Genomic DNA, 13,056 nt, shown 5'->3' with positions numbered 1-13,056 from the left:
TTCCCGGTGGTAAGTAGGGATAAGCAGAGTAAGCAGGTAAAGAGGGATTATGAAACCTTCTCATGGAGCCACACCTGTATTCAGAAAATCTCCGATCTGACGTTCTGGAATCCTGAACATTCACTGAATCACAGCGTCTTAATGCTGTCGATGCAATCCAGTCAAGGCCTGGAAACACTCAATGATTTGTTCACCTTTAACTGGCTGGTTAGTAGCAGGTCCAGGAACCGAATCCAAGCTTCTGATGTCAGTAAAGGGGTTACTCCTATTGCCACTTCACCATAAACTGCTTAAATGCTTAATGCTGAAATTCACTGTAACTAATCAGGGGGTCTTGTGCCCAGCACTAGCCAGGCCCGGCAATAATCAAGGCTCCCATGGACTGAGTCAATGTCTCTATGGTATCCCGTACCACCCTGGGTTTGGGTGGTCTGGTTCCTGGCTGGATGGAGAGGCCCCAAGTACAGAGATGGCCCTTGCTTCCCATCTAGCTTTGTATAGTCCTAACGGTAGGATGGTCTGCATTGCCATATTGTGAGGCCACCCAGGAGCCTCATGGGTGCTGGGCCAGCTCTTAACTCTGGGCCCCTTTTACAGAAACCTCTGTCCTCAGATGGCTTGTGGCTTACTGGGGCGGGAGGGCACAACCAGGACTCTCGTTATAGATACAATATAAATACATGAGTACACGGTTGTACAGAAAGACACCGAGGAGTGTGGGAGCAAATACAGTGTTGTGAACCAGCAGGTGGGGATGGGTGGGCTGATGTGGGAAGGCCTCTGGCAGGAGACAAACTTGAAATCAAATTTTGAGAGAATGGAGAAGTAGCTGAATAAACAGGGAGGGGACAGGGTATTACAATTGGGGACATGGTGTGTGTGGAGGCTCTGAGGAGGCCTCAGAGAGCCCCTAATAAGTGCAAGGTACAGCAAGCTTAAACACGCAGGCCCTCGCTCACCCATGAAGTCCCCAGCGACTATACACTGGAATATGAAATAACCGGCTATCCAAAGCAGAGTCAGTCCAAACACTTGTTTATCTCAATAGTTTCCTTTTAAAGTGGCACTTTCTCCTGTTATTTCATTTAGCCACGCATTCATTTATTCAACAAATAAAAATTATGCCCCTCCTGTGTACCCAACATCTCATCCAGAACTCCCTCTGTGTTTCCGCATCCATCAAAGGAAGGTGCAACCTGCCTACCTCATCAGAGGAACACATAAAGGTAAGTTCTAGCAAGGGCCCTGGGTAAGCTGTTTTCATCAAAGCCCCAGAAACCGGGAGAAAATTAGCACAGTGGGATCACATTCAAGCACCACTCAATACTTGCAGGTATTTATAGAAAACCAAACACAAAAACAAAACTCCAATATCCTGACTGCTTTTTGTTTTCCTCGTGCTCCTTGCTGAAGAACACCAACGCCCTCCACTCTGACCTTCTGCAGACAACTAAAGCCGGGCCTGGAAAGCCAAGGCCGGGGAATTGCTCACCTTCCCTAAGAATATCGAGTGCCTTCTCAGCCCCTTTCCCAGAAGAAAGGAGAAGAGGGATGGAAAAGGACTGAAAGGTATTGACTTTGAGACAGGATGTAGATTTCCCTCTCAATTTCCAGTGAAATAGAAACTGATGCCTTCTCAGCATGCTGCAAGGACACCGTCAAAGCTCTAGTAGTGTCCTGCTTCTCAGTGTTGTCCTGAGGATCCCCAGCGCCTTCATCGCCCTGGGGTGGGGGTGGGAGGCTGCTGAGAAATGCAGCATCTCAGACCCCGCCCGAGGCCCACTGAGTCAGGATCTGCATTTCCTCAGGATCCCAGGTGATTCACACTCTTCAACTTTTTATTTTTTATTTTTTTTTTTAACATTTATTTATTTTTGCGACAGAGACAGAGCATGAACAGGGGAGGGTCAGAGAAAGAGGGAGACACAGAATCTGAAACAGGCTCCAGGCTCTGAGCTATCAGCACAGAGCCCGACGCGGGGCTCGAACCCACGGACCGTGAGATCATGACCTGAGCCGAAGTCGGACGCTTAACCGACTGAGCCACCCAGGCGCCCCACTCTTCAACTTTTTAAGCCTAATTCTTCTCATATGTAAAATAGGATCAAAGTTACCTGACAGACCCCTGGAGGCTTCACTAAAATGATTTCTATACGGAGATTTGGCCTAAAATTTTGTACCCACCACTTGCCCCCTTTCAGGTGCCTGGCTGTGTGTAAATTCTTGGTTTTGATTCAAACCACGGAGGGAGAAGGTGCCCTTAGTCCCCATCACCCTGCACGTATGGAGGAGGCCCCTGAGGCCTAAAGAGAGCCTGTGACTTCTGGATGACAAGCCCTAGCCTGGGGGCACCTGGAGGGCAGGGCCTGGTCTTTCTCGCCTTTGATTCTCCAGCTCTCAGCATGGCACACAGCCCACAACAGGTTCTCAGATGATGTTTGTTCAGTCAATTGGTAAAGCCAGTAATTAACTAAATGTGCGGCAGGAACTACAATGCAGATGTCTAAGGAATCCTGGTCCCAATAACACCCAGACATGCCTTGAAGCGAATTTAACTTCCCCTGACAACTCCAGGAGAATTCACACCTGGCAAACTGTAGCGGTCACGGGTTCCTGTTGGAGAGAACATCTCTGTTTGAAATAAACATGACCATTATTTTCAATGTCAGGAAACAGGCAAACTTGAGGGTCTGGAGAGGGGGAGTAACTCACCCACTGGCAGCCAGCTGGCCCTTCCTGGCTGGACAGGAGGTACCCCAGCTGGTGAAGCCACTTGGTCTGTGGACATGACCAAGCTTGGGACCAGTACCAGCTGCCACTAAATGCTGGAGAGTGCTGTTTGGTGCTAGAGAAGATGCCACCATGAGATTGTGCATCCAGGGGGGCAGGCCTTTCAGCAGCCTCAGGGCTAAGCACCCAGAGGCAAGGTGCTCCGTGGAGTGAACGTCTGCCCACATCATTAGCTCATCACCCACTCTGGCCCACCTGCTTTTCCACACTGGGGCACTCGGTCCTCGGTGACAGGCACAGTCTGGGGGATCCCTACATATCCTACATTTCAGCACATCCCATTACAAATCAGAGGTGTCTGTGGAGTAATGCAGAGCATTAAGAAGGGCATTATCCTTAGAGTCTCTGGATATGATGGGTCATTCCTCTCTGCAGGGTCTTCTGGAACTTGTCATAGCCTCTGGCCATGGACAAGTTGCTATGTCTCTGTATATGGCAATGGTTGTATTTCCAACTATTTTTTTTTAAGCTTCTAAGTGATTGTTTTAAAAGCTAATACACATACATGGGAAAGAAAAACAAGATTACAGGTATTGACAGGAAAGTTTCCCTCTTTCTAAATTTACCCTTTCCCCTGCCCAGAGGCAGCTGTCATTCCCAGTGTGTTAGGTATCCTTGCAGAGACAGCCTACACACACACACAAGCATAGCCACTAAAGTGTAAGGCCCATGAGGCTTTGTATTGTTTATAGGGTTCACTTCTGGGCCCCTAGCACTGACAAGTGTAACTGGTACAGTTGCCCAATAGCTATAAGTTGAATGAATGAATGTATAAATCAGATATATTCCTGCAAAGTTCAAATTTAGGTAGATCAAAGTCTTTGTCCACCTTTCTTTTACCTTCTGATTGGACAGTGGCTCTGTTTCTTCAACCAAGGAAAACTTGCCTTTTGGGTTTGCCATGAAGAGCTGATGGGAGGCTATGGACCTGTAACCTTGTTTTTCTTTCCCATGTATGTGTGTTAGCTTTTAAAACAATCACTTAGAAGCTTAAAAAGAAAATAGATGGAAATACAACCATTGCCATATACAGAGACATAGCAACCTGTCCATGGCCAGAGGCTACAACAAGTTCCATCACTGACTGACTGCCTCCTCCAGGGTGAGCCCTCAAGTTGAAAGGAGTCTCTTCGGTGGTCCCACAGCATGCTGTTCTGCCAGCCGCTACACAATAGCTAAAACATGTCTATCGCCTGCCTCCTTCTGCAGGAGTATAGATACCTGAGAGCAGGGGCCAAGTTCATTAGCTCTACTCCCAGAGCCTACCATATCTTAAGTAAACAAATACATGATGTTTCCAATCAGTGACGGAAACTAAGGACGAAGGGGAGACAGAAGAGGTGATTCAGAGACATTCATTCTCATCTACGTGTGTGTGGACAAATGCACAGACTTCCCAGTCACCCCAGCTCACACCAGCTCACACCCCCCCACCCCAGCTCACACCAAAGGTCTGTAAAGAGGAGGAAGATAAAAGCCCCTGTGTTAGCAACTTGAAAAAGATGGTGAAGCACTTGATTGTGAAAATGTGAATGTTTCAACAAAGCTAGGTAATAAGGAAAATCGATAAAACTGTCAGCACTGGCCAATTTCAACTGGATAAAAGAATAAAGTAGTTGATCCTGAAAGACAGCTCTCTAAATTAGGTTAGATGAATGGAAATACTCTCTTGTTTTAAGCCAAATCATGAGGACATAAACAACAGTCAATGATTAAATTATAGGCCGCTTTGACCCAGTGTGAACTAAGCTGCAAACATGAATTTCCCAAAACAATCTTCTTTATAAGACACAGAAATGATGCATAGCAAGACAACAGAGACAGAATTAGAGGCCATGCCAGGAAACACGGGGCTCACTTCTTGACTAAAGATCTATTATAAATCCGCCCTTTCTAGAAGCTGCTTTCTTCAACATAACTATTCCTTCTTCAATTACTTCATTAGTGAAATAGGCACAAAAGTCAATAGAAAATACACATCTATACTCCATAATGGCACCGGGGAAGGAGGCTTTGGTAGTGATACGAAAGAGCTCTGCTCTTTCAACACTCAGGATTCAATTCTGTTTTTCATCTGCTAATGGGTGGCATTTGGTCTTGTTAACTGTGGATGACTCATTTCAGAGGAAGTGCTTTGCATCTAGAGCCTATTTGGAAGGAAATGAGGGTTTCTTGGTTTATTTCTCATCAAGCATTTTAGCACCGTCTCTTTGGGACATAATGAACCCCTTGATGGGGGTAAGGTGCTCTCTGTTTTCTCCCCTTGGTTCACTGCTGACTGCCCACCCCCCCCCCCAATGTCTGGTGCATATGGTCATTTCTAGGAACAGGCATTTATTCCATCAGAAAGTAGAGCCAAAAACCTGGAGACTGAGGGCTCTGTGTCCTGGGTATCAGTAGTAAGTACTTATGCCGGGGGGGGGGGGGGTGGTGGAGACGTGGGATACACACTGCAAGATCAATGTTTTTGCACATCTGGACTTTATTTTCACTCTTATCAAGCCCCGAGGCTGCCTCTGTGCTCCACATGCTACTAGAGAATCTCCCATGCCCATGCACGTCGGGGGAGTCTGCGGGGTGAGCCGGACCACATCCCACTGCCTAAGGCACCTCTTAGGAGGGAGACCTCTCGGCATCTTGGAACTGGAGACTGACTTTGAAATCCCATGTTTGGGAAAGTGAGAGCCTTCTTTGCTTCTCAAGCAACGCTTCTCGTTAGAGACTGAGCAGAACTTGCAAAGAGAAAGAGGGAGTGTCAGGGCTTGCTGGGGGGACACAAGCTAGATAGGCTGGCGAGGAGAAGGGTGATGGAGGTGGTGGAGCACTTACCATAGGACTCCATGTGGTTGCTGAGGGAGAAAAGAGAGGGGGGGCAGAAAAGATACAAAGGAATGCCTGTACCTGGACTTGATCTTCTAATCCCCTAAGCCCCAAGCTTATAATAAAATGTGCTCTACTCAACATCGCAGACTTGACCAAACCTGACCTAGAACATTCCTCCTCCTTGGGCTCCAAGGTGGGTGAGAGGCCTTGACCATGAAGACACATCTAGAAAGAACTGCCTCCAACCTTCAAACATAGCTTAATCATTTCAGGTATTTCATTTTCTTGTTTGCACTGTATGAGAGTTTCTGTCTACAATACTGATAACTGTCTTTGTTAGGAAGCTCTTAGAGAAAACAATTTGTATCTATTTAATTTATCATGTCTATCCAACCTTACCTAAAAATAAAAGCCACAAAGCTGTCTTTGATAGCAATGATATGATGCCCCTGTGCTCAGAATGTCCCCCCCCCCCCCCCCCCCCCGCCGTTTCTTCCCTGTCAACCCAGGCTATCTATCTTTTCCTTTTCAGCCCAAGCCCTGCCTCTTCTCTGAGGTTGTCCTGGGTTATTCCAGCCCCAATTTGTTCTCTGAGGTTGTCCTGGATTATTCCAGCCCCAATTTCCCATTTGGAGCACTCTTGGTAAAACCCAAGTAAGCATTTCATGTGATACTACCTTGCATTTCTCTCTAGTACTTTTGTCCTACAAGTGAGTCCTGGATTCCTAAATGAGCTGTACACTTCCTTGAAGGCAAGGCCTTCTTGGGTCTTGTGAAGGCCACCTCTTGTTTTCTGCTTACCTCCCCGCTTCCCATTCTCCAAACCCAGCACAGGGCACCATGCTGGGCACATTTGTTAAAGCGCGCCGGTGACTATCGTTCGCTTGAACTAATGGTTCTTTTTAACTATCTGGTAACTGAAGGCATTTGATTAAATGCTGTAGAATTCTCAGGAACTAGAGCTGAGAGATGTTATCCAGATAGAAACTGCCCAGTGCCTGAGGCAGTCTCCAGAAGCCCTCCCCTTCTATTTCAACACGGAGGACAGCACTCTAATGCTGGCCGTGGAAACAGGGTAAGAAAGACAACTAACCTGCTTGGATTTGAATCACGTCTAGTTGCAGACCAAGACTTAGTTAGGAACCCACCTTCCAGAAAGCCTGAGAAGGAGCTAATGGCTCCTGAACTAGGACTAAAGGAGTTCTCATTTCTAAGAGAGCAGAAAAGAAATCTGCTTATATATGAAAAGGACTCTGGGTCATCTTTGGATTCAAAGCTAAGAATTCTAGCTCCTTATCACTAAAAAAAAAAAAAAAAGCTGAAGAAAAAACTAAAACAGAGTGTTGGGGAGGTCTCTGCCACGTTGGCACACTCACTACTGAGGCCATGATGTAGAGCAGGGCACCGGATTGCAAACTAGGGGTCTAGACCCAACAAGGTGGTAAAATCAGACTTTTGGCCTTGGCCTTGGGCGTGGCACTTGACCTCTCAATGGGACTATCTCCCACGTGGAGGTAACACTGTCAGGCACGTGCCCTACACACCTCTACACACATTACGATTTAAGCCAAGCAGGTCTGATCGTGTCTATCTGCCCTTGCAACTTGCAAAAAAGTCCAGAAGAGAGCTGCGAAGATGAGTTAAAGTTCTCAACGATTCCTTCAGAAAAGGTAAGGGATTTGAATGATCAACCTGAAGAGGAGAGATTTAATGACTGTCTTCAAATCCATGAAGGGCTTTTACCCAGGGGCCAGTGAGAGTGTGGGGCCCACATGTGCTCAGTCTGCACTGAGCAGAGAGGGCACACCCAGGCTCCAACAAAGACAAGTTTCTGACATCCAAGGCCAGAGATACAAACAGGATAGAGAACGTCCTTCTAGGAAATAGTTCACTGGGGGGAAGGGTGAGGAAGAAAGAGAAAGACAGAAAATGGGGCAAAACTATGGCAAGGTCTGAACTCTGCAGAAAGCAGTCTGTTAGCCCCAGGCAGATATAGATAGGAGTCTATAAATGGCCTCTTTGTCACCTTGATCTGTTCTTATACCTTTTTAATATGCCCCAGAGTCAGAAACCTGCCTTCAAACTGCTTCCCTATATACCCTTCCTGCTGTTCCTTCACGGGCTTTGCCCACCTCCCTGCCTGCAGGGCTCCAGGGCCTTAGGACATTTACTGAGCATCACCTATATTCAAGGGCACTGTTCTCATAGCGATCTGACCGTAGTCCCTGCCATACACGGGATTATCCCCCTTCGCCAGTGAGAAGCTCCAAACCAGTAAGCACTAGAGCCAGGATTTAAGGCCAGGACTGATGGGCTCCTGGGACTGTACTCTTCCCACCCCACCTGCTGGGGCTCCCAGGGAAGAGACTGAATGGTGTCCATAGCATGTGGCTGCAGGAAGAAGGGGACGGCGTGGGTCCTGCTCCCTGCTCTTCTGCTTCTGCAATGCGCAATCACTCCACTCCAAAACCTGATCGAACTGCATTATTTGCGATGCCTCTGTTACAAAAATCCTTCAAATATTTAATCTCTCCTGCATTTTATTGGAGAAGCAGTTTGGCAATCCAAACATATCAGTGAGACCCACTTTTAGTTCTTTCTGTTGTTGTGTAGGCTCTGAAGGACTCTCCGGGGTGAACACTGTATCTGGATGGAAGGCAGGGAAAGGAGAGCTTAGAAATCCCCGGGTCAGACCCTGCTGGCCCCTCTGGGAGCCTGCACATAGTGGTGCATTGTCATATCATTATAAAGAATCAGAGTAATGGACAAATTGCATCACAACAAAGGTAGAAAGGCTAACTAATGTGCACAGCAGGAGATAATACTTTGCACACTTGAGAATAACATTGCTGTTCATGCGTCTGTCACCTGGGCTAATTATGCTCTGATTTAAGTATTTAAGTATCCGGTGAGCCTGTAGTGCTATGTTTACCAGGAAGCCAGGTGGCTATTACTTAGGATAAAAGCAAACACTAAGAGGTACCCGAGACTGGAAGATCCCACATGAGTATTCTGGAAGGTTCACTACTGGGGATAATGTAGGTAAAGTGCCTGGTGTGGTGCCTATCCAATAAAGCCCATTTCCTTCAACTCCTTCAACCTGCTACAGATATTAGCCAGTCCTCAACTTTGAGCTCTGATAGCTGTTCACATGAGACCAGAGATCGAAACTGCATGACCGGAAATGGCCTTCACTATCATTGTGCCTGACCCCTTACATCTGGGGTTAGGGTGCCTGGTTTAGCTAAAGCACACACCAGTCAAATCCCATTATGGTGAGCTGCGCAGGACATGCAAGCAGTGGAATTTTATTAGACAGCTAGAAATCACATTAGCTCCAGCTCTGGCAGACACAAACGTCCAGGCGTTCTACAGTGTGTTAGCAAGAAAAAGAAACCTTTGGCGTGTCCTGGGTTCGGAGCCATATCCACACAGCCTCATCCCACACCTCTCCCTGGGCTCTTTGCTGTTTGCCTGTATTGTAAAGTGTATGTGATCGCTATGAACATAGGTATTTTTGTCCACTGATGGGACTGGAGCATTTGAGACAGGCGAGCTGAAGGGATGCCGGACGGCAGAATAACAGAGTGAACCTGTCAGCCCTGCTTCATTGCAACTCTCTTTGCATGCTTTTGTAGAGTACAGTGAGGTGCTTTCACTAAAGAAAGGGACTTAGATAAGAATTTGTGAACATCCACAGTCCAGCTGGGACAACCGTGTTTTGCACTGGACCCTTCTCATGCAGTCTAGGTAACACATGTTGTGGCTACCCAACCTTTGCTCCTCTCCTCGCCCCACCCCACCCCCAACCCCTTCCCAAAACCTCTGGAGCAGGAGATCTTCAAAGTCTCAACGGTATGATGGGCGAACAGATGTACAGAACGCAAACGGAGCACAACAAGGTCAGCTCCTACAAAGAGGTTGCTGGAACTCTTTCCCACCATCCAGAGAAAGACTCCCAAATCCGGGAACAGTGAGAAAAAAAAAGGGGAGGGGGGCAAAAAAAGTTTTCCTTTTCTTCAGAGCAACACATGCTAGCACTTTACAGAGTCTGGCATGTGTCAGCATTTCTGAAGTAAACTCTATTTTCTTAAGATGAAAGAGATAAAAAAAAAAATACACTCCGAATTCAGCCCAATGAAAATTGCTTTGGCCATTCACATGCAATAAGTCACAGAAGCAAGGAGGAAAAAAATCAATTGCTTCTGATTTATTTACTCATTCATTCGTTCCCTATCCTTTCTGTCTAACGTAAAAAAAGGGGTCTTCCATAATTTCACAAGTGTTTCATCTTTTCAAAGCAAAAAAAATAATAATAATAACCTAAGCCCTCCGATCAGTTACCCAGCATTTTGGCACAGGAAAGGTATATTTTGTTAATTTTCCTAATTTTCCTATGACATATAGATTATGCAAGGAAAGGGGGAGTTGATTTTGCTCATCAAAATTTTCGCTGGGATCTACAATCAGGAGGCCACTGTAATACTTTTAGGTCTGCTGAATTTGGGATCACACGCTACGTTAAAAGCAGTGCCAGCTTCCACCCTAATCATTGCTTTATTTCTTAATCTGGGTGGTGGGTACACTGGTGCTCATTTTATTATTCTTCAGGCCCTTTGGCACATCTTAAATATTTCACACGAAACATTGCTAAATCCCTGAATCTTCTACAACAGATTCTATTCTGGGCTGCTCAGAGCCGAGGGTAGAGAAGGAAAGCTGGAAACGCCAAAATGTAATTGCAGTAAAGAGAAGAAAATGTACGAGACCAATTTTGGAAGGCTGTTTAAAGTTTTAAACCTATGCCAAATAATTGAGATCTATTCAAAGAGGACTGAATTCTATTATAAGCCCCATATACACACAATTATTGAATTATTCTGAACACCTGTTGAAACTGGGTGATAAATTAGCCAAATGAAAACCATCAGGCACAACTGTCAAGCACATCGTTTGACCCACTCCACTGAGTCTGCGAGCATAATCTCTCCTCCCACTACTGAACTGCAAACTAGAGCTCATCCCTAAAGCAAGGAGACCATGTGGCATTGTGACTTTGTGCTTGTAATCTCCAGCATTCCGGAGAGATGCTTTAAAAGACCCCGGTCTTCCAGCCAGGTCTACGGGAGCTGTCTTTCCCTAAAGACTGCCACAGTCCCTGAGTTCCATTTTTTTTTCTCATCGCCAGGAGGAACCAGCCTTGGCCTTCCCATCCATCTTTCTGCCATGACATTAAAGCCAACTGTTCTGTCCTCCTGCGCATAGAGAGAGGAGAGGAAAGATGGTCCCCAATAAATTCCAGCCCTAGTTCCCAGCCTCCCTGGGGCCTACATCTGCCACCATCTCCCTGTTCTGTGTGGACAAGGTTTTACTGTCCAGTCTTCCCTTCTACTCTGATTGCTCAGTCCTCGCCACCCGGCAAGCCTTTAAAGGTAGTAAATGGGCCAAGACAGGACGGAGAGAAGAGGGTGTATGGAGAAAGAAAGAAGGAAAATCCAACCATCAGAGAACATCTACACCCTATTTCATCATCCAGTAGGGAGCAGACATTCCCTTACCCCATTATTTCTCTCTATAAGCAGGGCTTTTGCCTGCGTGGGGAACTGTAAAAAGAAGTAACACTTCTATAAAAGCTCGAAAAAAATAAGATTCTGAAAGTTGACACCTTATTTGTTTCATTTCAGAATACCGTTAGACCAACTGGTTTTACTTCCTTCCCCCCACACTCACACACACCCCACGCGAGCCTCCGGGGAGAGGCTGCCGCTCTACTGAAGCCTGCCTTTTGCACCAGCGTGCAGGGACGCCTGCTTTGTTGGCCTTACTTGGTAAGTCAAAAATCTTCCCTCTGCTCCACCAAAGCTAACAGATGGCTGGTCCCTTTTGGTACACAGGCGTAAGCATCTTCAAAATAACCTTTTCCTTTGAAGGGTGCCAATTAATTAAATGTCACTGTAATACGTCCCAGCCACAGAGGGGAGGGAGACAACGTTAGACAAAGGGTCAATGGAAGAGAACAATGAGGAGAGGTCACATCCTCCTACCTTCACCCGACGACCCCGACAGATCAATGATCACATACACTCTTCCTTCTGGCTCCAGATCAATCTGCAATTAAGAAAATGATAGTGACTCTGTTAATGCATTGTGGGAAACAGCTGGAGAGTTCCATGACTTTTCCACCCTGAACTGCTAAAACCTAGGGTCACAGCTCCGTTCAACTCATCAACCTGTAGCGTGCCAAGTGTGGGGTGAATCAGGAATGCAGGAGAATTGGCATTTGTGGAACGTCAGCTGTGTTCCGGATGCAGCACGAGGAGGTCTGATACCGACCCAATAGGTAATGTCATCCCAGTGGTTCTCAACTGGAAGTGATCTTGCTGCACAAGAGAAACTTGGCACAGGGGACGCTTGACACAGGGAAGCTTTTTGGGACACAAAAATTATCTGGAGATGTTTTTCATGGTCATGTCTGGAAAGGAAGGGCTGCCAGTGGCATCTAATGGGTGGGAGCAAGGGATCGTGCTAAGTATCCTACAGCGGACAGATGGTACCCACGACGAAGCATTATCCAGTCCCAGATGCCAATAGTGTCAAAGTTGAGAAACCCCGGGTTACGCCATTTCACAGAGAAGGAAGCTGAGATCAGCGTTTTAGCGAAAGTGGCAAGGCTGAGATTTAGTGGCAAGACCATCTAGAGAAAGCCGTGTTCTCTGTGCTACACAAACTGCTCACAGGGGAGGAAAGAAAAGCATAAGATGCCATTCACACTCTGAAGGTGTTTACACTCTCATCGGGGAGTTAAAAAACGGAGAACAATGCTGAACCCGGCTTGGTGATGAGCGACAGAGGATAACCGGTTAAGTATCTGGCAGGTTGGAAATCAGTGTTGAAGAGCAGTCTGGGAAGACCTCATGAAGACAAGAAAGGGGAGTCATTCAAGGTGGAAGAACCGAGACAGCAGAAGCAAAGGCTGGGAGTGTGCGTGGTGCCCATGCAACACTGGAGGGCCCGAGTGCTTGAGCTGCGTGTTGATACGTGTGTTTTGCAAACCCCAGATTCTACCCGGGTTGTAAAGAGTGAGCCAATACCGCTACATTCTTACCACCGGCCTTCTCCACCCACTCTCACTTCCTCCCTGCCCACCTCCAAATCCAGCTAGCTGTTTCTATATAGAACCAGGCTGACAAGTCAAGGCAGAACGCCTGGGCCTCTTCCACTTGACATCTTTGCAAGGTCTGAACCGTCCTTACAGAAACTGTGTCCTCCATGAGAGAGGAGTAACTCTGGAAACCCTGGATCACCAAGTACCCCCGGTGGCCTGTCCTCGCCTCCGCAATTCCATCTGTCTGCACAGAGCTTTAATTGGCTCGTACGTCCGTGCCAGGCCCGTCTCCCCAGCAAGCTGTGAAATTCTTGAGGGCAGGAACCACTACCCCTCCT

The 13,056-nt window shown here is 46.9% G+C and overlaps 1 protein-coding gene across 1 annotated transcript in view; it reads right to left on the bottom strand.

The window, feature by feature from the left end:
- The window catches only part of PRKCE (protein kinase C epsilon), a 442,370-nt gene that overhangs the window by 246,097 nt on the left and 183,217 nt on the right, over positions 1 to 13,056 (bottom strand). The window contains exon 2 of the mRNA XM_049649833.1: positions 11,658 to 11,721. Coding sequence (XP_049505790.1) covers positions 11,658 to 11,721 — 64 coding nt within the window. The remainder of the gene's footprint in view (positions 1 to 11,657; positions 11,722 to 13,056) is intronic.

Source organism: Panthera uncia (assembly GCF_023721935.1).
Source record: "Panthera uncia isolate 11264 chromosome A3 unlocalized genomic scaffold, Puncia_PCG_1.0 HiC_scaffold_11, whole genome shotgun sequence".
Lineage (NCBI taxonomy): Eukaryota > Metazoa > Chordata > Mammalia > Carnivora > Felidae > Panthera > Panthera uncia.
This window is presented reverse-complemented; position numbering and strand designations above follow the sequence as displayed.